We start from the raw sequence: 25928 nt of genomic DNA, 5'->3' as shown, positions 1-25928 counted from the left end.
CTACCTGCCAACCTCACCCCACTGCAACCCCAAAGGTTATAGTAAATTTCCCCTGGGCATCCAGCTGCTCATGGCTAAATCACGACTCCCCAGGTGTCGGTGGCAAGGTGGGAGACCAGAAAGACAACAACCAGTAAACAATTAATGAGGAGGCATTCAGGCTCCCAACAGGAGGTTCAGTCAGAGGTCTGCAAAACACAAGAGGGTGGTCACCAGGGTCAACCGTTAGACTCAGAGACTCCCAGCCCCACCAGACAATCCAATGTTACCAGACAGTAACCAAATTAAACACCTTCGGAATGGAGATGCGCCGTCAGGGCATGTTGACACTCTCGACACTTCAGGTTGCACAGATCCATGTCGAGGTCCGTGTCTCAACATTGGAGACACCCTGTCTGGTGCCCATGAACTTTCAGTTGCCCCAGACAGGTTTGACCCGATGTAGAAAGTGCTCAGTGCCCTCAGTGCCTTGCCCCCAATGATTGGGAGTTCCTTGAAAAGCGCCAGGATGCTTCAACCAACTGCTAGCTTCGTACCCCCTTTGACAGGAGGCACTAGTCTGGAGCGTGATCACTTGAACAGCACCAGACCTTCCAGTTCACCTCAAGACTTAATTTCTGTATCCCTGTGGGTTGAGGTACTCTGCCCAGTATGGTATAACCTTAGCAGTACTGGACTATGAAGACGAAAACACTAGATGCAAGTTCTGTTGTGCAATACTAGGCCACGTAAAACACTCCTCAGGTTGAACCCACACCACCACAGATTCCAACCTGTGAACAGCACTGCACACAGTGAGCATGCAGCCAAGGTTCACACGAGAGAAATGCTTCCCACTTTATTTTCTACTCGACCTCAACTAGCCCCCAGCAGGGTCCCACAACAGTGATCGATTCACTTCACAAGCTGTCTCGGGGTGCAGTGGTCTCCACAATGAAGGGCCACACACCAGTAGCGCTAGAAGTACGTTGCTACCCAGCACCTGGTCTCTAGACTTAGGCCCTCATTACGAGTGTGGAAGTCTTAAGACTGCCACACTCGTGGTGGCTGTCTTACCACTGTAGTCAAGGCGGTAAAGACCGCCGCATTACAAGCTCAGTGGTTTGGCTGAAGGCAAACCACCACAACGTAGTCAGTCCTGCCCATGCAGTCAGACCGGCGCGGCTTGTGGTGAGCTCCTCCGGGCCGGTGGCATGCCTAAGACCACCAGCCACATTAGGAGGCAGCAAACCACCAAGCTTTTTGAGGCAGTTGCCCCACCATGAAAACCCTGGTGGTAACGCACCCAGCAACATGAATCCCCATTCCATTCACCGCCACACAAATCCCAACATGTCCACCCACTTGCAGACACACACCCCCACACTTGCAGACAAACACACCCACCAGACCACATACATCCAGACACCCCCACCCAACCTCACAAATACATACTGACACCCACACCCAACCACATGCATACAGCCAGACACCCCCACTCGCTCACACACAGACACGCACCCCCACCCAACTGACCACAAACAGACATGCACCCCCACTCATCAACACACTCCCTGACATGCACCCCCACTCGCTCACACGCACCCATACAAACACCCTCTACTCACATGCATCCCAATACACACACGTACTCACTCGCACCCCGACACCCTCCTCCCCTCCACTTCCACTCAGACACACACACCCTTCACGCACACATGCATACACACACGCACCCACGCACATCCATACTGCTACACATACTTGCACACACCACAACCATGCACACAAACCCCCCCCTTCCCACCTCTTCGGATGGTCCACTTGCATGCCTGGTCATCTGGGAGGGGATGGGTGTCGGTGTTTCCACCGCCAGTGTCACATCGCCATGCAGGAACCACTGTGCCATATTACATCTCGTAAAACGGCGGGTGGAGTCCTTTTGGTGTGGCGCTGCTAGCAGTGGAACTGCCGCTGACCTGCTGTAGGTCAGGCCGACAGTGTCGGATTTCCACCCTTAAATGGCCAACACTGGTGGTCTTTTAGCACCCGCGATGACGGCAGTCTGTCCAAAAGACCACCGAAGTCGTAATGAGGGCCTTAGGTCTTGGTCCACATGCACACCACCCCTGCTAGGTGGAGGCTGTCATGATTTAAGCGCAAACTGAAGGCACCACTCTCCAGATATTAATGATCATGATGTAGGCCCCTCTCAGGAGGTCTTTGATGTCCCTGAGACCTCTGCAGAGAAGAAGGGGCAGCCAACCTGCCCTTAAAGAGCCACTTCAGTATGCTGACTGGGGGGGGTCTCCAGAGTATGGGTATGGTGGTACAAGCCGTCTGTGCCAGGCCTGTATTTTACCATGCCCTCCAGGCCTAAGGCGCACTCCGGTCCAACCACGGCTGGTCCTGTACATGCTGGGCAGTGCAGTTCGCCTCACTCGGGAAGCACCCATGCCTGCATCTCCACCCTTCCCACACCAGGGGCAGTTTTTCCTGGCCCATGGTCACATATCAAGGAGCCAGCCCCTCCCCCCAGGGATCCGGCTGGTTCCCTTACGGTAGGGGTTCCCCACCCATAGGGTCCGCCACTACCTGGGCATGTCCTATGAGATGCGCCCACTTGCTCCATGCCCACTACCGACCTCTCTAGTGGGGCCCTTCAGGGACAGAGTAGAGCCCACTCAGGTCTAGTCCCCTTCACAGGATCCCTATCCTGAGAGCAGGTGCTCACAGCCCCCACAGGCCTACTCAATCAGGCCTCAGAAGTGGCCAATGGGGTTGCTAATGGGGACAGCACATGTGCCAGAATATCCCTAGACAACCAGGGCCGCAAACCCCCACCCAGGTGTCTAGTAGACCTATCGTAAGGGGCCAGATGGGGTGCAGCGCTTCAGCCAAGTCCTTCCCCTCCCACCCTATGTTCGGTAGGGCGGGGTGCTTGCTTCTCCACTGCCAGACAGCAGGGAAGTGCCCAGAGTCCTGAGGTCCAACACAGGAAGGCAGCATAGGCTGGGAGGAAAAAGCAAAATCTTTTTAGGATTTGTCCCTACAGAGAGCCATGTCCAACACTCCTATATGTTCATGCAACCATGCACTAAACATAAAAAAAAACTTAATCACACTTACCTACATAGCTCTGCCTCAGAGATCCTATGAAGGCTGTGAGGGAATGAGGGAAGGCAGCAGTCCCTACTCATCACAGAGTGGAACTGACTCAGTGAGAGTTGCTGACCTCACCCCACTCCATTACTAGGCGTAAGTGATTGACACTCAGCCCTGGGCTCTTCAGGGCTTAGAACTGAAGCACCCAGGTCCAAGGAAATCAGTGATGCTCCCCCTCACCACGAGAGAGAGGGCTTCAAGGTGCTTTGCCGGGATGAAGATGGCACTGCCACAGGAGCTGTGATATCTTCAGCCTTGCAAAGTTCAGCACAGGCAGCCAGGAGTCTGCACATCTAGTGCATGTCTCCTGGCTGCTGGCCTGAAAATAAAGAGTGTGGGTCAGGCTGACCTTTGCTCAGCCTGACAGACACTCTTCTTTTTGGGCAAAAGGTGAGAAGGCGTTTAGGACATTAGGACAGGCCGCTGCTCAAAATAGGTGCAGTACAGACATCTAGTTATCTGTCAAAATATGGCATTGAGGACACATAGGAACGAAACTGTGGACTCCAACCATCTACTGAATGCATCATAGCTCTTTACAGAAAGATCTCAGCCCACCTGCAGACAGGACACCTATTAGACTGCAGACTGAGAAGTATAAAAAAGGAAAAATAAGATAGCAGACGTTCTCTAGCTATGCATTCAGGATCTGGAACAACATCCCCGTATCCAACAGGACTGCCCAAATGCTCCTGTAACTTAGGAAAGAGTTGTAAACTTGCCTCTTTATAGAACATTACATCAGAATGCATTAACATTACATACATACATACATACATACACACATACACATACATCACTGTAAAGGAAATTACTGACATGGAAGGAAACAGGAAAGTTAGTATGGTAATATAATGATCAGCATCCTACATACCTATCTCTGTTCCCCTGCAGCTTCTCTACAGGTTTTACGTTAACAAGAACAGGCTGGCCAGGAATTTAACTTGACCAAATGCTTGCTAGCAATGATCTGCATCCAATGCACCAAAGATAATTATGGTATGGCATGTCGAAGGGCATAAACATGTTTCAAAGTGGAGGAGCAAGAGGACGTTACCAGAATATTCAGGTCCATATTATTCCAGATGAAGTGGTATTCTCTAATATTTACAATAAATCAATGGGAACAGCATCCAATAGACAGCTTACAAAGATCAAATATTCTAGTCTAGTGATACTGGAGAACTGAATCCATGCCACTCACTTATTATAAGCTTTTAGATATGAACAACAGGGTCACTTCCTCTAGCGTAGCAGAGTGGAGGAAACATTGTCTGATTCTAGATTATAATATAACTCAACAGGACATGACTTAACCTCAAACTTTATCTGATTACTTACATAACGGTCTGTTCTAAAAACAAGTATATTGAAAACAAAGTGGAGGGTCGTTTTTATGTTGGTAGATTCTCTCACTGTAGTGACACCAGTGTATGTGTTCATATCAATCACCCTGGTGCTGGGGCCAATGATTAAAATGTTGTGTGTGGTCAATGACCAGATAAATGCACCCACTAGTTCCCCTAACAGACCATGGTGAGCTATTGTAATTTTATGCCTCACTTATTCTCATATTTTGATGCAGATGAGGACATAAATGTCAGATTGATTTGTAGGACCCCCCATCTTCAGGGTTTGTTTCTTAAATGTGAATAAACTCTAATGCATTATAAAGGGAGTGAATCATCACTAGAAAGCAGAAATACATTTAGGGAAATGTTAAAAATTTAGAATTATGGTAGAACATTTCTTTTGGGCTGAAATATGTTTTTTTCTTCTCTGGTCTAGTAGTTATAGCTTTCAATATTCATCCTTTTTAGGGCTGAGCATGCGTTACGCTAGTGAGATGCTTTAAGGATTAATAAGGGCTCGGAGCCCTGTCCACGTCCCACGTGATGTCAGCGTCTTTCATTGGTTTGTGGGCTTGCCTGTTAGAATCTGCTTGATTTCATTAGTGGAAGGCACGCATGCTCATGCCTTTTCCGGTGGTTAGCCCTCTTCGAGCGCATCGACCAAGTACAGAAAACATGCGAGGCTCGCTTTTTTCCATTTGGTTTGTGGACTACGTTTTCTCTATTTTCGCAACACAATCTCGCTTGTTCATTTGGTTGTATCTGGTATTAACAGCATCATATTGTTGCCGTAGTAATTTTTCCATGCCCGTTCATGCGCCATGCCAGGTGTTTAATAAGACTGCCTTTCCTTCTCTCGCTCTCTCCCTAATAGGAGCAAATATGTTCACCACGTTTGCCAAGCCATAAAAACGTTGTTCCCCTTTTGAAGTACTGTTCTGTGAGACGAAATAGTGTCTCTTAAATATAGATGGTTCCTGAAGATTACATTGCAACATTTAGCAAGGGCTGCATATGTCACTGTTCGTGTTCTCAGCACCTAGCCACCTGTGCAGGACTCTCCTGACCATTTTAAGGAAGCGTAAGATTTTTTTTTCAGGAGACAGTTGTGGATTTTTTCAACATTACCCTCTTGCAAATCTTAACTTTTGAATCTCCAGCGATGAACGTGGATTGAGTTGGCACAGCAACAAACTAAAACTTGACTGTCTGGAATGTGGAGAGAAGGGTGCTCCTTGCAGGTCATCACAGAAGCTCTGCCAGCTTAACTGTTCTATGAACAAACGGGCCCTGCTCGGTTGTTTTTGCTCATGTATAAGAGGAGGAGCAGTCTGTGTTTACGCATTAGAATTTGGCATGGATGCTTTGTGGATAAACAAGATCACGTGAACACTCCGCACTGTGGTGCTTTTCCATTCAGTTCAAGCCTCTTTTCCCTGGCCTAGTCGCAATGACAAAAAGACCATTTCCTTTAAAGCCCTTCTTGGTTGTTGTCGACATTTAATTGTACCTGGTCTGTGATCAAGGGTCCAAGAAAAGGAGGACTTGCCATACGAACGTCCGACTGATGCAGTTCAGGGTGCTTTCCAAAAAAACTACGATTTTGTTAGTGTATTTTTCCTGTTTTGTTTTCACAGTTTCTAATTTCAAGGGTAGCTTCTTAACGCTTCTGCACAGAAAAGTTACCATAGTCAGATGCCCGCGTAAAGGGCATCCACAACTGGTTTTCTGTATCATAGCGAGATCGCCCCTTGGTAACTGTGAAAAGAGCAAAAACTTTATGTATAATCTGTTGCTAAATCTGTATATCTGTGCTTGTCCAGAAAAGAGTCCGATAAGTGGGTGTGGTCAATAAATTTTTGTTTTTCCTCCATAATATGAAGGAAATAATTTGCAAATCATTTAGCAGGTCATACAGACACCAGCCCATGTTTTGTGGATTCTCGTAGTGCATCAGATGTAGCATGAATTGTCAGCACCCCGAAAAAACTCTGTATTATCTCCTGGTTAAGGTTCAGGGGTGTAATGTAGTCTGGTGGACAGAGGTTGAGATTCAAGAGCTGTCTTGAATGCCACAGTTTTCATTTCTCTTTCTTCACTTCAACTCCCTGATATTTTAATACTGTCTTATTTTACCTTTAGGTAACTGACTCAATCCTACCTTTCTGGTTGGCTGCTACTCTTTTTTTTTTCAGCTCTTGGTTTGTCAAATCGTTGAAGAACATTTGTGGAGTTGCACACTTGATGACTATCTTCTTGGTTATTAATGCTTCTCCAACGATGACTGAAAAGATTCATCCATTATATTTTCTATACTACTTTTAGTCAGAACAGGGTAATCCCTCACACTAACCACACTGATTTATGTTTTAATCTTCACGCAAAAAAAACACTGTACTGCCGCTGGCTGTGTGATCAGTCTGAATTGGACAGCCATGCTGTTTCTAGGGGCGAGCGCTAGGCGCTCTGTCCCTCTTGTAATCTCCCTTTAGGGGGATTTTAACCACGGCCATGCTACGTCAGTCACTTTCATTGGTTTGTGGGCTTGCCTTTTAAAGTCTGCTTGCTTTCATTAGTGAAAGGCATGCGTACGTCATTCCTTTTCCGGTGTTTAGCCCTCCTCGAGCGCACCGACCAACTACTGAAAATATACGAGTTTTCCCTACGGTTTCTGGACTACTTTAGCTCTTTATTTCGAAGCGCGATCGCACTGCGTTTTACACAGCGCAATCGCGCTCGTTTTTTTTTCTCATTTAATGTGACAAGAAAAGTCCAGTTAGGAGTTTACAACGCCAATAGCTCTAACTCGACGTAATGCGAGACCCGTTGCATTGCAAATGCTTGTTTATTAGTGTGAAGCATTTGCCCGCACTTATACTTTCACATTTTATTTAATGACATGAAAGCTCTGAGCAGAACTTTTAGTAATTTTACTTAGAGAACAAACAATGGATTTTTTGAGCGGAATGATGTGATGACTGGGCACGAGATGATAATTAAAGGACTGTTGATAAAGGTGGGTTTACTAGAGCCTTATATTATTAGCTACTACTGAAATGTCAACATACTTGATATTATCGTACATTAATGCAGCAAGTCATATAACAAAACAGTAATAAACTGTTTCGGTTTATATTCGTTGAAAGTCCCCCATGATGCATTACAAAGAGGACTGCAGATCACCCAAGGAGCAATGTTGCATTAATTGTGTCTCCATCGGCAGGCCGGGCAGTGGACTACATGCAGATTAAGATGCAGAATAGTAACAATAGCTCTATCTCATCAAAAATGACTGAGAATCATTTTAGTTATGCAAATCTTCATGCACCCTAGACCTTATCTCAGCATGCTAATAAACTCACAGTCTTGGTTCCAACCACAGCCATAATTTGCTCTAGCATTGTGATCTGTAGTTACTATTAACAAGTGAGATCCACTTCATCCTCTAACTATTAGTAGGATCTTTGCATGGACCCTCTTGCATTCTCTTAAATCGTGGATGAAAGTGTCCCACTGGTAACAAGTATTCATGATGACTTTCAGCGAGAAATGGGTATAACCAGCCACCGTTTTGCAGTCGCCTATACTGACTGAAAATCAATGGGCCAAGGTAGACAGTAATATTTGTAGTGTTGGATTTTGAATAAGCTCTTAAATGAAGAGTATTGCAAATGGAACTGGACTTCTGCAACCTAGGAAGAGAAGTACTCAGAGCCTCCCTCACAGAAATCCTCAATACCTCCATTGCCCCAGCCACCGCCCCTAATGCCTGGAAGCATGCCGAGGTCAAGCCCTCCTGAAGAAAACCTCAGCCATCCCCAATGTGCCCAAAATCTACCGCCCCATTTCACTCCTCCCGTTCCCTGCCAAAGTCTTCAAAAAAGCCATCAACCACCAGCTCACAAACTATCTCGAAGACAACAACATGCTCAACCCATTCTAATTCAGCTTCTGGCCCAATCACAACACTAAAACCACCTTGATCGCAGCAACCTACAACATCAGACACCTCCTCAATGTAGGGGGAACAGCGGCCCTCATCCTTCTCGACCTGTCAATGGCTTTCAACACCATCTCCCACCACGCTCTCATCACTAGACTACACAGTATTGGCATCCAAGGCAACACACTCAACTGGATCTCCTCCTTCCTCTCTGACCGAACACAGGGGATCCTCCTCCCACCCTTCGCCTCTGCACCCAAAGACATAATCTGTGGCAATCCCTAGGGCTCCTCCTTTAGCCACAACCTATTCAACACCTACATGACACAACTGGCAGGCATTGCATGCACCCACGGACTCAACATTGTTTCCTATGCTGATGATGCCAAGCACGCACTATCCCTCATCGACGATGCCCCCACCACATGAACCAACTTCCTAAACACCATGATCCAAATCTTTACCTGGGTCATGCCTGCCTCAAGTTAAATTTACGCAAAATGGAGATCCTCATCTTCAGGAACAAGCCCTCCCCCTGGGATGACATGTGGAGGCCTGCCACCCTTGGTCCCCCACCCACACCCATCAACCACGTACACAATCTCAGGATTATCCTAGACACTCAACTGACCATGAAGCAAAAGATCAATGCTGTCTCCTCTGCCTGCTTCCACATTCTCTGCATGATTTTCTAATGGATATCCATCTGTACCAGGAAGACAGCCACCGAGGCCCTCATCTCCAGATGACTCAACTACGGCAACATGCTCTACACCGGAACCACAAAGCAGCTCACAGCTCATTAACCTCCTCCAGACAATCCAGAACATGGCAGCAAGACTCATACTCGACCTACCCAGAAGAACAAGCATCAATCCCCACCTCAGGGCCCTACACTGGCTCCCTGTCCAGCAAAGATGCCTTTTATAGCCCCTCATGCACACCTATAACGCCCTAAACAATGCCAGAACTGCCTACATCAACAACTGCCTCACATTCCACCGACCGACCAGAGAACCCTGCTCAGCCACACTCGCCCAGGTCCACGACCCCTGCTTCCATCATGAATGCTTCAGAGGTCGCTCCATCTGCCCACCTCCCCTTCTCTGAAGGACTTCAGAAAGCAGCTCAAGACTTGCCTCTTCAATCGCCATCACCAGCCAATGGAAGGCTCGCAGAATCCCCCCAGCACCTGGAGACCCCCCCGACGTGACAAGTTTGTGCTCTACAAGAGATTGGTAATGGGATATATTGCACATGATTTGATACTACTAGTATTATCCTTAAAAATAACATATATTGTGTATCTTGGAAGACTTTGGCAATGAGAAAATGTGTTGACAAGTAATACACAGACAAGTTCCAATCATACACTACCAATTGCCTATTAAATGCTTGTTAGACCTGTCAGCCTTAGGATGGTCTTCCGCCAAACGTTTTGCCTTACTCTTCCATTTTTGCTGATCTCATTTTTGTTGACTTAAGACTGTGTACTTTCCCACAGCTAACCAGCATTAAAAAGAATACTCTCTCGCCTTAAAACAAGGTAAAATTCATTTACACCCAACTGGCACCTTTAATTACTGGTAAAGTGATACTACATGTTCCCAGGACCTGTAAGTTAAATGTTACTAGTGGGTCTGGAGCACTGATTGTGCCACCCTCTCAAGTAGCCTTTTGCACATGTCTCAGGCCTACCTTTTCAGCATGTTTGTGCAGTTTTACATTTTAAAACTTTCATTTCGACCTGGCAGGTAATGCCTACATCTTCTTTTTTAATACTTATAAGCAACCTCTTGGGTATGCTCTAAATAGTTCACAGGATAGTGTGAAGTGTATGTAAAATGTTGGACATGTACTTTTAACTTTTACATCTCCTGGTAGTGAAAAACTCTTAAATTTGTTATTCACTAATGCATGGCCTACCTTTCCCATAGGATAGCATTGGGTTCACTTATTACATTTAATTAATGAGTGATAAATATCAATTAGAAGCAGACGGGAACATTACGTTTGGTGTCTAAACAATTGTGATTTAGAACCCTATTTAATGGTAAATTTGTCCACAGCAACCATCAGTAAACCCGTCATCTCAAGAACTGCACTTCGCGTTACAGCACTGACAGCCTGGGGTGACCACCAATGCGAATCTCCAGCGACAACCATCCATGACACTTGACAGGATCTTCATGCTACAGCAATGACTGTCTGCAATGCTCTCCCTACTCTCCACGGCTCCTTCCACTGTGAACGGAACTCTTCACAATGGTCTTTTGAAGGTAATGCTTTCAGAGGTACTAACCTGATCCCTCTAGCTGGACTGCACTCTATTGCTGATGGCTTGTGACTTTCTCCTGATCTCGCGTGATCAGATAACCACAAGTGTGATTTTGTGTTTTTAGGAGCTATGCTTACCTGAAATCTTTGAAACTGCATATCTCTTTTTCTACTGAATGTGTTTTTGTCATTTTGGTCTCAAATAATTTGACTTGACTATATTTTTGTAAATTGATTTGGGATTTTTCTTATGTTATGTTTTACTTTATTATTGCTCTACACAAATACTTTACACATTGCCTCTTAGTTAAGCCTCACTGCTTTTATGCCACGCTACCAGAATATTGAGCACAGGTTAATTTGAGGTTTGCCTGTGTTTCATCCTGGCAAGAATTGTATTTGCTGCTTAAGTAGGGTTTCACCTCTCCTCAATCAGTAACCACATTTTCTGCAATGCTCTACTAATAAATGGATAATCCCAAAGGACCACATTCTAATCAAATGGTGGTGAATAACATAAATATTGACTCAAAACTAATGTGTGACATGAATAGTCTATCAAAACTATCATTGCTACAAATGTACGGCCTCATTACGAGGCCTTGCTGTGGTAGTCAGACCGCCTCGGCTGTGGTGGTCCGACCACCACATTACGAGTTAACCGGGTGGACCCACCTAAAGACCCCAACCAGGATCACAGATCCCGAAGGGGTAATGGTGGTCCTTGTTGTAATCAGCCAGGGCGCGCTGAACTCAGATTCACCCTGCTGATTACAACCTTGTTCTCTGCCAGCCATTTCATGGCAGTTTCCCCACCATGAAAAGGCTAGCAGAGAACAAGTGAAGGGGGCCACAGGAGGGCCCCGAACTGCACATGCACATGGCATGGGTAGTGGAGGGGCACCCCTGCCTCGCACAGTCAATCTGTGCTACGAGATAGCACTTGGCTCAATTTAGGGAGGGAATGCTCTATTTCAATGTTTCTGCAAGTCAGCCTGGTCAGACTGGTGGAAATTGTGTAATAGAGCAGTGTTGGGACCGCCAAACTCGGAAAGAGCCCCATATTATTGAACAGAATATCAAAAGTAAGAATATAATTTTTTATTTATACAATATTGGTTTTAAGAATCTTGTTGCACTTTTGATTGTTTACATTAATATAGTTGTAGTGAATACGTTTAAAAACAAATATTTGTATTATATCAGTTTGTAATTAATTTGAGAAGTTAACTTTATTAGCATAATTGTTATAATTTCTTTTACTTTACTGCTCTAATTTTAAGTGTGTAAGTAATTCCTTTTAAATGTAATTAGTTCTTTATAAATTACTAAAGAGTTGTTGGGTATGTAGGAATATAGAGTGGAAAGTTATTTATATTATAATTTATTTATTTTGAATGTTAATTTTTGTCAGTGAAAATTAAATAGTTATTTGAGTATCAATTGTAAAAATTATTTAATTGAATGATTGCTATTTTATTCGTTCAATTTGTGAATTTTAATGTATTCTTTTAAAGTTTAATTGGTAATTTATGTTTTTGCAGTGGGTTGTTAGGTTTGTAGGGTAGAGAGTGGGAAGTTAAATTAATTATTAAAGGTTGTAATATTAATTAAACCTTTAATGTAAATTAAATATGTATTTGTTTATTAACTATTTCAATTCAAATTTATTTTGTGTTTGGTATTATGCCAATTAGGCACAAATACACATTGAAACAGTCACACTATTAGATTATATCAAACCTAAACAACCAAATTTAAATAATTAGAATTGACACAACATAATGGGTCATGTTGCTTATGAATACTAAAACTATCAAGTTTGACAGCCCAGAAGCATTAATTGAAAAACATTATTACAGCTGTACAATGGATACTAAATGGCACCATAGGCCCTGTGTGTCTAAACAGAACATTTCAAAGGTGTATGATCAAGTTCCATAAACAAGTTAATGTTTCCTCTTGCCTATAAACAAACAAATATTCATGTATCCCGCTCTAGGACACTTTAGGGAGATTTGATTGAATTTCTTTTAATTATATCATAAAAATGGGTGCAGCAACAATTTAGCATCAAAACATATGTAAAGTGTGTTTTGGTCTCTTTGTGGACAGAATGCAATATGATCTACTCTGTGAGAATCAGAATTGGCTGGACTGTGCATCAACAATCACAATCTGATGATAATGTGCAGCTACTAATTATATATTTTGTGGAACTGATTCATTGTTATTTCATTGATTTTTCTTTGAGTTGTAATTAATTATGTATGTTGTATTTTTGAACTGTGTAATTAGTAATTTATAATTTAGTAGCTAGTTGTTGGGAATGGAATGGAATAGGATGGGAAGTTGATTAAATCATACATTATTGTTTTTTAATGTTATTTACATTTTTTAAAAGCAAAATTAAATGTTGAATTGATTGTCAATTAAGCATGCTTTAATTGATTTCTTGTTATTTTATTTAAGTCTAATTTGTGATTTATAATTTAGGGGTTCTTTACGACTTTGGCATTCAGAATTATCCAACCGCCAAAGCTGTGGGGAGGAGGCTGCCATCATACCGGCGGCTTCCTCTGTCAGATTATGATGTTTTCACCGGGTTGACCAGCAGAAACCTCTTATTACGAGGTTTCCGCCAGTCAGACTAGCGGAAAAAGTGCCACGGCATTGGCCTCGGCTCCCTTACGGGTATTTAAAGTGATTGTTGTTTTATTTAGATTTTAACTTTTTTAGTGTTTGCGGTTTTTTTTTAGGTAGAACGGAGGGAAGTGAATGTTATTGTATTTTATAATAATGTAATTATTTAATGTATTTAATAATTTATTTTGTATTTTTAAATTTTATATTTAATTTATAAATTTGTATTTATACAGGCACCTTGAAATGGAGATATGCGTATGGATATGAAGCACAAAATAGTTTCCAATGAACTCTTGTTTTAAAGCTAAAAACAAGTCCACAGACCTTTCTAAATGCCAACGAATGATTTAATAAGCAGCACCACTCTGACACATTTAGTATATATTTATTTTAAATGTATTATAACAATGTAATTTTGTTGGGCATTTAATTTATTTTTCAAACTAATCATGAGATGGAATGGTATATGTAACCTCTCTGAAGTTAAACACTTTCATATTGTTGTTTGTATTGGAGTGGGTGTAGTAAATCTAACCACTCCGAAATCAAACACTTTCCTTACTGTTGCTTAGAGTGTATGAGATAGTAAACCTATACCCTTCAAGTCAAACACATTCCTTACTCTTGCTTAGATTTGAGTGGGAATAATAAATGTGACCCTCGGAAATCCAACACCTTCCTTACTGTTGCAGCAGATTTCCTGGGAATAGTAAATTTAACCCCTCTGAATTCTACCACTTTCCCTGTTGTTGCTTAGGCTAGAGTGGAAATACTAAGGTGCCGACTATGACTTTGGCAGTTCAACTGTCAGACTGCCAATACGGTGGTTGGGAGGAGGCCACCAAGCCGGCGGCCTCCCAAGCTCCATATAATGATGTTCCTGCGGGGCTGGCCAGGCAAACAGTGGCATAATTTGCTTTGGCTCTAAGGGAGTGATGACAGGGGGCCACTGCACTACCCATGACATGGGCGGTGCAGGGACCCCCTGTGGTCCCTTATCTGCCTTTCTGCTGACCTTTTCATGGCAGTGTCCCTTTTATGAAAAGGTCAGCATAAAGGCAATTTGTGATTAGCACAGCGGGATCTGAGATCCTGGCAGTTGCGGCGGTCTTGAGGACTGCCATACTCATATTAAGGCCATAAATCTCTGAAGTCCAACACTTTACTTGGTTTTGGTGAAGTGGGAGTGGGAATTTTATTAATTTTATAATCTTTTTATGGAGGTTTAATAAAAGGAAAGCAACTTAATATGGTTATGAAGTGGTGTAGCGATACTAAAAATGAGAAAAAAGTAAACAGATGATTGCAAATGCATATCATGGACCACACCGTCACATGATAAGTGATAAAAATGGGCGAATATGGATTAATAAACACTATATACATCACAGACTTATCGACCACAGTTCTTCATCCATTGCCAGTACTGGAGTCAGACCATCAAGTGGAGTGGAAACAGTAAATGTAATCTGTGTAAGGTGTAACAGTTTTCCTATTTTCATTTAAATTAGAGGCACATTAGTTGCTTTTGCTACTCATGTTTATTTTTGTTATTTTTTTAACATTTTATTTTTTTGTTGTTCATATTATTTTTTGTACCTTTTTATTTTACATTAACTTTCTTTTTTTAAATTGTTGCAATATGTTTTTTATTTTAATTATTTTAATGTTAGCTACTGTTAATATTATCAATGCCATTTTGCTTAAATATTGCTTATATATATATATATAAATATATATATATATATATATATATACATTTTAAGAATATACATTTGAAAAACAGTGCAATTAATTCAAAATACTGTTATATGGTAGTTTAATATTTAAATTAGGTTCATGTTAATATTTAAATTAGGTTCATTCATGTGCTGGTAGTACTCATATTTATATCACTTTTTTCAGTGATAACTCATAAACCTGCAGATTATTGCAAGAAGAAGACCTTATGAGTGGAAATGTCATCAAATTTAATTACACAAAAACAGAATTTATTCTGTTTAGGGCCAGCTGCAGATATAACCTATGCTCTCTGCCTCTTCCCCGACATCCTAGGGAAAACCATGTCAATCTCCACAAAGGTGAAAAACTTAGGTGTCACCATTAATATTGATGCTTCTCTCAACACCCATGTCAACACATTAGTCTGAAGTTGTTACCACCACCTAGCCAAACTGATATCCTTTCACTCTGTTTTGCACACATAGGACCTAGGTCATGGTGGTCACTAAGTATGCCAGACTTGGCCACTGTAACTGCCTCTATTCCTCTAAGTAAACCTTCTAGTAACTAAGATTAGTTGTCTGCAGATGTGTCAGAATGAAGACATTAGATGATGATGATTATAATGTTAATAATAATAATAGGATTTGGGAAGAAAGCTCATGCATCACAACGTAGGTTTCAATACTGGCTCCCTGCACAGGACAGAATTAACTGCAGAATTAACTGCAAACTTGCTTGTAAGATGTACAAACATACATGTATCTCACTAGACTCATCTTACTCCATCTACACTCCTAATTGCCTAAATTAAAGTCCATAAATGAGGAGGCATTGTTTAGGTATACCATCTATGCTTTCTTCTGTAAAGCTCCAAAAACACCTTTTTTTGAAAATACACAATGACTAGTGCCAAGAAACCCAATGAGGTTGCCAGGAAGAGGGGTCCAAGAGGAGGGTGATCCCTGGGGAATCATGTAGGCGAAAGGGCAGGACAAATGAAAATTTGAGAATTTAGAGTGCCGGTCATAGGCAGCTGCAGCACAACTAAATTAGAGAAGCCTTCCAGGTCAGACTAAACAAAGACGGAATCATAGCCATGACTCCATGGAAGGAGGGAACTTTCAGGTGAATTTAAGACTCAACAGTTGTAATGGCTAGTTGCCCTGCAACTACTTAGTTGTATGATTCCTTGTATGTAGTTGTTCTCTTTGCATGCACCTTTGTTGATTTCCCCATTCTCGCCTTGTCTCCTTCACCTCTCCGACCTGCTATTGGATGTGTGTGCTGATAAGTCTCTGTATACCAAACTCATTGTCTGTGCTCAACTACTGCATAACTTCCTGGCATCCTCCTTTGGTGTTCTGCTGATTCAGTATTTGTGTAAAATATTGCCATCCATACACCTGTCTACAATCAGCTCCAGTCTCTATGTTCTCCGAGTAGCAGGAGGGATCCCTGCACTGCTTGGCTCATTACTGGTATCCCCCTGACGAGACCTAGTAAGTCCAAGACTTTATTACAGTATGTGCTTGAGCATGGTGGTGCTTATTGCTCTCTCCTCTATAATTCAGCATCTGTAGATTGTGGTGAAGAGTGCAAGTTTGATGCCCTTTGGCTTGACGATATGTACCTAGCTGAGATACTTGTACTCCATCATTGAGAAGCTGCCTTCTGTGTTTTCTCCCAACATACCCTCACCTCCATGTTCCTCAATAGAGTTTGTGGTGTTTGAGTTCAAACCATGCTCCTGACCAGGCGTCTCTCCGATGGTGGAGGCTTGGGGCATAGCACTGGAATCCAGAAGTTTGTATTCCCAGCACAGATCCCCACATGTGTAGAGTGTTCCAGATCAATAGATATATAGATCCCAGTAATATTATTCAATTTACATTGCAATAGGTGAACAGGATCATTGATATACTCATACTAAGTTGCCCTGTCTAATAAAGCACCTGTATTGTCTGAGAAATCTATAAATACTCAAAATGGACCACTTTTATTAATATGGCAATTACTGTTGCAAGAGTTTAATTTTTAACAAATGTACAGTGCAGTAGCAACTGAAATGCAAGCTTGATTTTTGTGTGGGTTAGCCGGCTCTTTAAAACTGAATACAAACCATGAATACTTGTTGTACCATCGTCTTCAGAAGCTATGAAATCCTTGAATATGTTTTAGTTGTATTATATTAGGATAAAATAAATACTATGATATGACTGATGTTGGTGGCTGGTATCTTGATTTTTTTTATCTCATGATACATTGCTGATGTTTTACACATTTAGAGAAACCTACCGGCTTTTACCAAATCTCCTCCGAAGTGGTTCCTGTCCATGCAGCTCTGTTGGGGACTTGCTTTTGTCTGATTCCTCTTCTATGGCAATCCTAATGAGAAGGAGGTTTATTTGAATTAGCATTTATAGATCCAAGAAGTTATATTTCAGAAAGAAGGTTTAACATGCACACTTCAGCTCTATTCGGCAGAAATGAGACAAAATTAAAATGGAAAAAATCTTTATTTCTCATTTGTGTTTTTTCACAGCCTTTTGCATTTCGGTCAATTGTTCTATGATTCTGTACAATTTGTGGGGCACATTTATCAAAAAGTCACCCAACACAGCAAGTCAACTTGCTTTGTTGTGCTGCATGATAGGGAAAGGACAGGAATGCGCTGCATCTAACATTGCTGCCTTTTTCAGTGCTGACACACAATGTGCTGCCTAGTGCCAATGTGGGCACTTTTGCACCATGTTGCAAGGGTGCCTGCATTTCAAACATGATAATTTCTTGTGCAGGAAGGAGGACCTTCCCACACAAAAACAATCCCTTAAGGCATTTTCCTATTTCTGTGTGTGCTGCAGCACACATTTAAAGAGTTAAAATGAGCGGAAATAAACACATTTCTCTTTGTTATGCCTCATCTGGGGAGGTGAAGCAGTTTTGGTGCATTCCCAAGTCCACCACTTATGAAAAATCTGGGAATGTGTCAAACTCCATGGGTGTTGCTTGGGAACACCCCCTCTCCCTAGGTTAGAGTAATGCAACACAGTAATTTGCACTGCATTGCTTTGGATTTATCAAGCCACATAAGGTGATCTTGTGTGGCTAGAAAAATCACACTTTCAAGGTTGTGCTGCTTTTTCACTTTTACACCCTATAGACTGGTGCAAAAACAACACAACCCGTAAATAAATCTGCCCTCTGTTCTTTGTAATGGTGGACAGTTTAGGATAACACAACAGCAACACTAATCAAAGTGTAATCAAATGTCAAAGGATTCCTATTTTGTAAGCACTGATAAAAGTAAATATAACTCAACTAGGACGATCTGAGATTGATTTAATTTCCTCTGTATTATTAGAGCAATCCAATTCCGTAATTTAATTTATGCTAGATCACCCCCATACTCCATTGAACATATTATTCTCAATTGTCTGGCTCTTTGGTCAGTAGCCCAGTAATCCCATTGTTTACTGTTCCCAAATTCCCAAGACAGAAATAATTTATACTTGTTCAAATTAACCAATGCAATTTTATATTCTTATCCTAATTATCATATTACAATTTTAATGTCAAACTCTCAGTTTAAAAATTCTAGGCGTACATTCCCCTGTAGTCATTGCTACAAGCTTTACTCAGGATACCCACCATTGTTGGTACTTTTTTTCAAGAAGATCTTTAAATGATGTCTTCATTTCCAATGTAGTTTAGTTATCTTGCCCTTACCTTGCAACCAACATCTCACATTCCCGTGAGCAATCTGAACCCGCCATGTGAAGTCTGACACGATATGGAGATGGAAGTGGAGAGCGGTGAGCATTATAGAAGATTAAACCATGATACTGGACTTTGACACTGGTTGACAAACCATGTCAGCAGGTGTTGTGACTGGTAACATCTCAGGGTAGGTAGATAGAAATTATGTGCCAAATGAGATGCCTGTTCCATTTGACTGGAACATGATAGGTCCTAAAACCACTGGAGACACCATTAAACAGATGCAGCTAGAGGGTTTGGCATCTGTACCAGAACCTGAGTGAGGTTGGTATTACATTTTCATTTCAACTGAACCATTGGCTGCGCATAGACTTGTATCATACACCATGGGGCTCATTACATCACATTCTTTCTATTTTTGAGTTATGTATTATGTCATGCAATTGGCAGGTGCTATCAATGTTCTCCTTCATCTTTTAGTTACTAGTTCTACTGTGTATACAATATCTTCATATCAATGCTTATCTCCAAATGCTCATGTGGCAATGAGCAATGAAGTCCTTGCTGTCAGAAAAAGTGACCCTCTGCTGAGTGAAACTAACCTGCCCACCTTGACAACCACATTAATGCAACCTAATTCTAACTAAAAATCTTCCCACAGACATTCACATGCTGACTGACATCACTGGAGATGTTCACCCCCACTGATAAAGAAATGTCAATATTTTGGGGACTGATCACTGACACCACCAGGCTTGTGTTCATGTGCAACCTGTGCATATGAAGCTAGGGGCAAATGCATGCGGTGACCATTCAGCAGTGAAGGCACCGTAACAGCAATTTTTCGTGTGAGTGTACGAAGTGTTGATGTGGGTTTTGAATAGGTGTTAATGGAAAGGACTTGACCAAGTGCTACATGTGTGGAGATGTATGGAATGGGTCACTGGAGATTACCAGATGCTATTTGCATGAAGAGCTGCATGTGTATTGTAATGGGCAACACATTTCTTAGTGGTTGGTTGCTTTGCAAGGAAACAGATATAGCTTTTATTATCTCATATGGGATGAATGACATTGTTACGGGTCAGACAACCCACTGTTGCAGTATGGAAACCTGCAGTACTGGGGCATTGCAACCACACACAAAAACTGTGATTCTTGGAAGTAGTAAGGTGATTTGGGCAAAAATTTCATTAAGTATCATGTACGTTTTGGATACATTTTCTTTTAATAAGCTTATACTGAACTTCTGAGAGTGACTGGTGATCTTCAACTTGGTGGTAATTAGCGATTCCTAAATGCCAAAATCGCATTTAGGAATTGCTTCACACATGTGCTAAGAAATCGCAAATAAGTAATCCTTATTTGCAATTTCTAATTTAGAGAGTCGCAATTTGCGACTAAAATAGTGGCAAAAAGTAGATAATTCTAATGCTCTATTTTGTGGTAGTGTGGTCGAGGAGTAGGCTTATCAGAGGGTTGTGTTAAGCATTTGTTGTACACACACAGGCAATAAATGAGGAACACACACTCAAAGACTTACTCCAGTCTAATAGGTTTTTATATTGAAAAATATATTTTCTTAGTTTATTTTAAGAACCACAGGTTCAAGATTTACATTAAACACTTTAAATGTAAGGCACTTCACTTGGATACTTTAGGAACTTTGAATGAAAACAATATCATGTACAGTCTTTGTAAAAATGGCAATAAGCTATTTCAAAGTGGACACCGTGCAAAAATCAACAGTTCCTTGGGGAGATAAGTAAAGGTTTGATTAGGAGGTAAGTAAAACACTTACAAGTCTCAGTCCTGGGGCATAGGCAGCCCACCATTGGGGGTTCAAGGCAACCCCAAAGTTACCACACCAGCAGCTCAGGGCCGTCAGTTACAGAGGTCAAAGAGGTGCCCAAAACACATAGGCGCCTAAGGAGAACAGGGGTGCTCCGGTTCCAGTCTACCAGCAGGTAAGTACCTGCATCTTCTGGGGGCAGACCTGGGGGGGTTTTGTAGAGCACTAGGGGGGACACAAGTAGGCACACAAAACACACCCTCAGCGGCACAGGGGCAGCCGGGTGCAGTGTGCAAAGCAGGTGTCGGGTTTGGTATAGGAATCAATGGAGGGACCCAGGGGTCACTCTAGCGATAGCTTGCATCATATCCTCCAGGTAGCATTTAAATCATCTTAAATACCTACCACTTATACCGACCTCTGACAACCTAGAGATCAAGATGTTATGATTCACAGTGTCAAAAGCAGCAGACAGATCTAATAGCACAAGGGCTACCACATGACAGCTGCAATCTTCAAATCGTCCATCGAGACCAGAGCAGATTCCATGCCATGAGCCTGGTAGAAACCCATTTGTGCCTCATAAAGTAGAGAATAGACTTTGAGATACTCAGATAACTCCTTATTGACATATCTTTCTATGATCTTACCTGGAAAGGATAGCTGGGAAATCGGTCAATAGTTACTAAAGACCGAAGCACCAGTACCTTTTTCCACTCTAAAGGAACAATGACAGCTTCCAACGACTGAGTGCAAATAGGCAGGAGAGGTGAAATGAGAAAAGCAGCCAATTCCTTCCAGTCCCAGTTGAGTAGAGGGTCAAGAGAGGAACCCAAAGAAATAGAACTGGACAGTGACTGAGGACACCCCCCACCATCTAGCCAAAGTCGTCTGGTACTGGTCGAATTTAAATGCCAGTGGTTGATTGTTGAGTGGTTCTTTGGGCAGGTAATGAAGAGGAAGAACACTGATTTCTGGTAGAGTTAACATTCTTTTTCAATTTATTGAAAAAAGGTCTGCTAGATTGTTGCATAATTTTTGTGAAGGAATCAAAGATTGGATTGAACTTTGGTGGTTGATTAGGTTCCAGGCAATGTCAAATACCTTTTTTGTTCCATTCCAGTTTCCTACTGTCTCATTGACAAAGAACTCAACTTTTGCACTTTGAATATGTATTTGTAATCCCTTAATGATGCTTCAATATCTTTCTCCAATCTGTAGAATAGTTGGCCTACCAAGATGTCTCTAATTTTTAAAAATTCATGCTTGCCAGATCTCAAGTTGTCATTATACACAGGTATGGAAGACTCCTGACAAGAGATTTTGTTCTCAACAGGCAGAGCCAAATCTAATGCTGTGGTAACCCAGAATTAAAAGTTGTTGACACTGTGATCTAAAGATGTGCCTGAATGTTGGACACAAGTGGATGAAAGAAATTCTGCCCATGCCTGGTGGTGGACTTTAGACCACAGGATCAGGCTAAGCTTTGGTGGAATCCTGTGGAAAAGGGTTCCCAGAAACCACAATACTGAATACTATTAAGGTGTGATCAGACTAAACTTTAGGCATAGTTTTCATTTCCAAGATCAAACCTTTTGGGGTGAAAATGGAATCAGATTGTGAGTATGGCCTGAATCAAATTGTTGCAGCCTGAGGGCATAAAGCGATCCAGAGTGGAAAAGTGCACCTGGAGTTCAGCCCAAATAGTAAAATCCCCCAGCATCAAGAAGGAAGAATATGAGACAGCAACAAGAGAAAATCCAATTGAAGAGCCCCAATCAGTGCAAAACTGGTTTTGTGCTGTTTATGTTCTGGTTCAGGGAGAACCTGGCCTTGAGGTTTGGGCTGGAGCAAGACCAAGACCAAGAGAGATTTGCAAATGGATGTGTTTAATCTGAAGTGGCATGGTGTGCAAAGAAATGATGGGTTGGAATGCTAATAATGCAATTTCCAGTGGTTGGACTTATTAGAAGCATTTCGCCTATCACCTTTTGCCCATTTGAAGAGCTGCACAAGAGGGCCATTTCAACACACAGCACCACTCTGCATATATGTGTTACACCTGAAATGCAGGAAGTCTACATACATGCACACATTGCTCTCACACCTCTCCACAATCACATAAGGAGAGGAGGCAAGTGCAGCTGCTCTATAGCAACAGATGATGCACCCATTAACAAAGGAGCTGAACGTGTCTCTGCAGAATCAGACAGTGTAAAGGTGCTTGGTGTTTCTCAGCCATAATAACCCTTCTGCTACAAGATGCAATACAACTGGTCCTTTCACTGAATGCCCCTCAATAGTACCAGATAAACTCTGGCCATTCACTCCACAATGTAGGTCAAGGCACAGAAAGGGTGGGGTGTTGCACCAACAATGTGCAATGCTGTTGAAAGTGATTATTTTTGTTCAACCATAAAGTCACACATTTCCAAAATAACATTACATTGTTTTTTGTCAAATAAATAAAATGTCATTGGCAGAGAAAAAGAGTTTCCTGTAAGGGTGGGAAAAAGCCAGGTAGTTTGAACAAAATCAGATTTAGGATACCCAGCATGCCTTCACAGTTTGAGAGCCTGCTTGGTACCACCTTCTTTCACTAATATTTCTAGCTTTCTTTTTGTTTTTCTGTTTGTATTATTAAAACACAGCTAATTTCACATTCTCTGTATTTTTCTTTATAGGTTTTTTTGTAGTTAAAATGGATACTTAAGAATTCTAGCCATTAAACCTGAACAGCATGCTACACCCAGCAGTCTAAGGGAAACAGAAAAGTGATGGGTGGAGTGCTTGAAAATACCTTAGTCACTGATAATTATTAAATGCGGTTTCCAGTTTATTGTTTGTTACCCAAAATGGCTCTTACTCCGAACACGAGGTCATGATAAACAACTGACGCCGTATCAAGTAGTGCACAATCTCAGTTTGAGCTGGGTGTTCCCTCCATCGGCTGTGCCAGCGCAGATTGGAACAGTGCCTCGTATTAGATAAAAATGCGATGTTCCTAGTGAACACAAACAGTGCAACACTGAAAGGCAGGCCGGTCAATCGTTCAGCCAGGGAACTAGCAGCACTTTAACGTAGGGGCTGGGAGCCCAATCCCCCCCCCCCCCCCCACAGGCTGGTACAATGTGTGACACTGCATGCCCCTTTTGGGGGCTGCCTAGTGGTTTTACTGCAATTTGTGGAGCACTGACTATGTGCCTCTTTCGATGTGGCACACAACTGGATTGTTTACCGATCGCCTGTTTACTTAGATTCTAGTATATCTAAAAAGACTTGAGCATAGGTATAAAGTTGTTCCATTATTTCTAAGGGGTCACACTCTATGAAAATCATGGAACGTCGAATTGTACTCTACTAGGTGTATTTAAAGGGGCAAAACGGTGCACCAAGAGAATTAACTCAAAATTTCCTGCACTGCCTAGTCTACAAACAACGGTGCACTACTACGGGGAATACACCCTGACCCCAAATACTGGCTGTGCAACCAGTCAGACTATATGTGTACATACCGTGGCACCCGTTGTTCTCAAATACATCCCTGGTGTGATGCTACAAATTTTTGAATGAATACAGTACTCTTATTTCTGCATGCGCATCATACTTACTTAAGATAGTGGTTCTATTAATATACACAACAAATATTAAATGTTAATCAAATAGTCTTATGTTATTTATGTTTCAGGAACCTAGTTTAATACTCTAACCCCCACATTAATAAACCCTTACATTTCAAAATCAAAATCATACAATCCAATTATATCAGTCCATCTCTTTCCAAATAAATTAACTATGCGAGAGTCGTTCCATCAGAGTCGACAATCCGTTCCGATTAAGGCTGAATACTTTTCTGTACTGATTTTAATGGCAAAGCAGCCCTGGGTTAAAAAAGGCATACTGGAAGGTTGGGCATGGTTTCCCTGTAGAAGGGGTAGGTGAGGAGAGATGAAGGCTTAAAGGAGTCTGAAAGAACTCATCATACAATAACTGCTCCCTTTCCATCCTTACTTAAACTCTAACCCTTTATTAATCTCTCTCACTCATTTAATAGGGTAACTCTTGGTACTGATCTTTAGCCTTCAGCTCTGGTCTAGGGTGACAATAGGCTGGTGTAAAGTTATTTGGTGGGTGTGCTGCGTATAGCCCTTTGAAATTTAACTATGGCAGGGAACAGCTCCTCCCTCCCAACCTCGCAGGACAGCAGTTTCCCAGACTCACACAGGTCCTATTGTTTCTCTCTTTAGGCCAAATATGGAAGCAAGTAAGAGGCCCAGGTAGCTGAAAACTCCCAGAAGGCTTCAAAAGTTTAGCACAGGAAACTGGTAACTTTCTTAAAGCAGCATTTTCAAAATTGTATTCTAAAATGAATAAGGTAACTCAATGTTATCCTATGACAGAGGAGAGCCTCACAGTAGTGTAAACAATAATTTGTGAGTTTTTCACTACCAGGTCATGTAAAACGTAAAACCATATGTCCTATCCTTTAAATACAATGCATCCTGCTCTATGGGCTGTTTCAACCTACCATAGCGGTGACATATTTATTTACTAAAAAGGAAGGATTAGGCCTGGCATAAGCTTTATTTTGCCAGGTTGAACTGGCAGTGTATAACTGCACTCAAGCTACAATAGCAGGCCTGCAACATGTTTTTAAAGGGCTAGGTAATTGGGTGGCACAATAAGTGTTGCAGCTCCACAAGAAGCATTTAATTTATAGGTCCTGAGTGCATGTAGTACCACTTTTACAGGGACATAAAAGTAAACCAAATGTGCCAATTGAGTGTAAGGCAATTTTACCATGTTTAAATTCAAGAACACAAATATGTTAGCACTGGCCCTTATGCCAACATAAATTATTTTGAACAAACAGGAGGTGATAAGGCAAAATGTTTGGGGGACGAATACACCAAAGGATGTCAGGTTTAAAAAACTGGCCTGGTGGGGGGCATGCAGGCCCCCTCCCAGAGCCTTTGTGGCACCCAGCAACTTTTTTATTAGGAGGAGTGGCCATGGGGCCCCCATCCCTCCGTCATTATGGGCCCCTGGGGTTTCATCCACCAGGGCCTTAGGTGAGTGCCCCCACTGCCCACCTGGGACACCCACAAAACACATCTCACCATATATCTATCTTGGGAGCATCGGGAGCCAGCATTGCTCTTGCTCTCAAGAGTGCAGACAGGGACACAAATATATGCTCCCCATGGGCGGTTTCTTGTTTAGGGCGGCAGGACTCCACCCCAGCTTCAATTTCTGCATCAATGGCTATTGCATGGTAAATGTTTAATTCATTAAAACTTCGAGCAGTGTGACCCTCGCTCTGCGCGAAGGT

The 25928-nt window shown here is 42.2% G+C and overlaps 1 protein-coding gene across 3 annotated transcripts in view; it reads right to left on the bottom strand.

Moving 5' to 3' along the window:
- The window catches only part of LOC138283999 (dual oxidase 1-like), a 785394-nt gene that overhangs the window by 112383 nt on the left and 647083 nt on the right, over window positions 1-25928 (bottom strand). For 2 of the 3 annotated variants that reach the window (XM_069222331.1, XM_069222330.1), the window contains exon 23: window positions 17383-17472. The exons of the other annotated variant lie outside the window; for it this stretch is intronic. In XM_069222331.1, the coding sequence (XP_069078432.1) occupies window positions 17383-17472 (90 nt within the window). The remainder of the gene's footprint in view (window positions 1-17382; window positions 17473-25928) is intronic. 3 annotated transcript variants of the gene reach the window in all.

This window comes from Pleurodeles waltl, chromosome 3_1 (assembly GCF_031143425.1).
Source record: "Pleurodeles waltl isolate 20211129_DDA chromosome 3_1, aPleWal1.hap1.20221129, whole genome shotgun sequence".
NCBI classification, from domain to species: Eukaryota; Metazoa; Chordata; class Amphibia; order Caudata; family Salamandridae; genus Pleurodeles; species Pleurodeles waltl.
The sequence above is the reverse complement of the archived record's forward strand: the minus strand, read 5'-3'. Positions and strand labels throughout refer to the sequence as shown.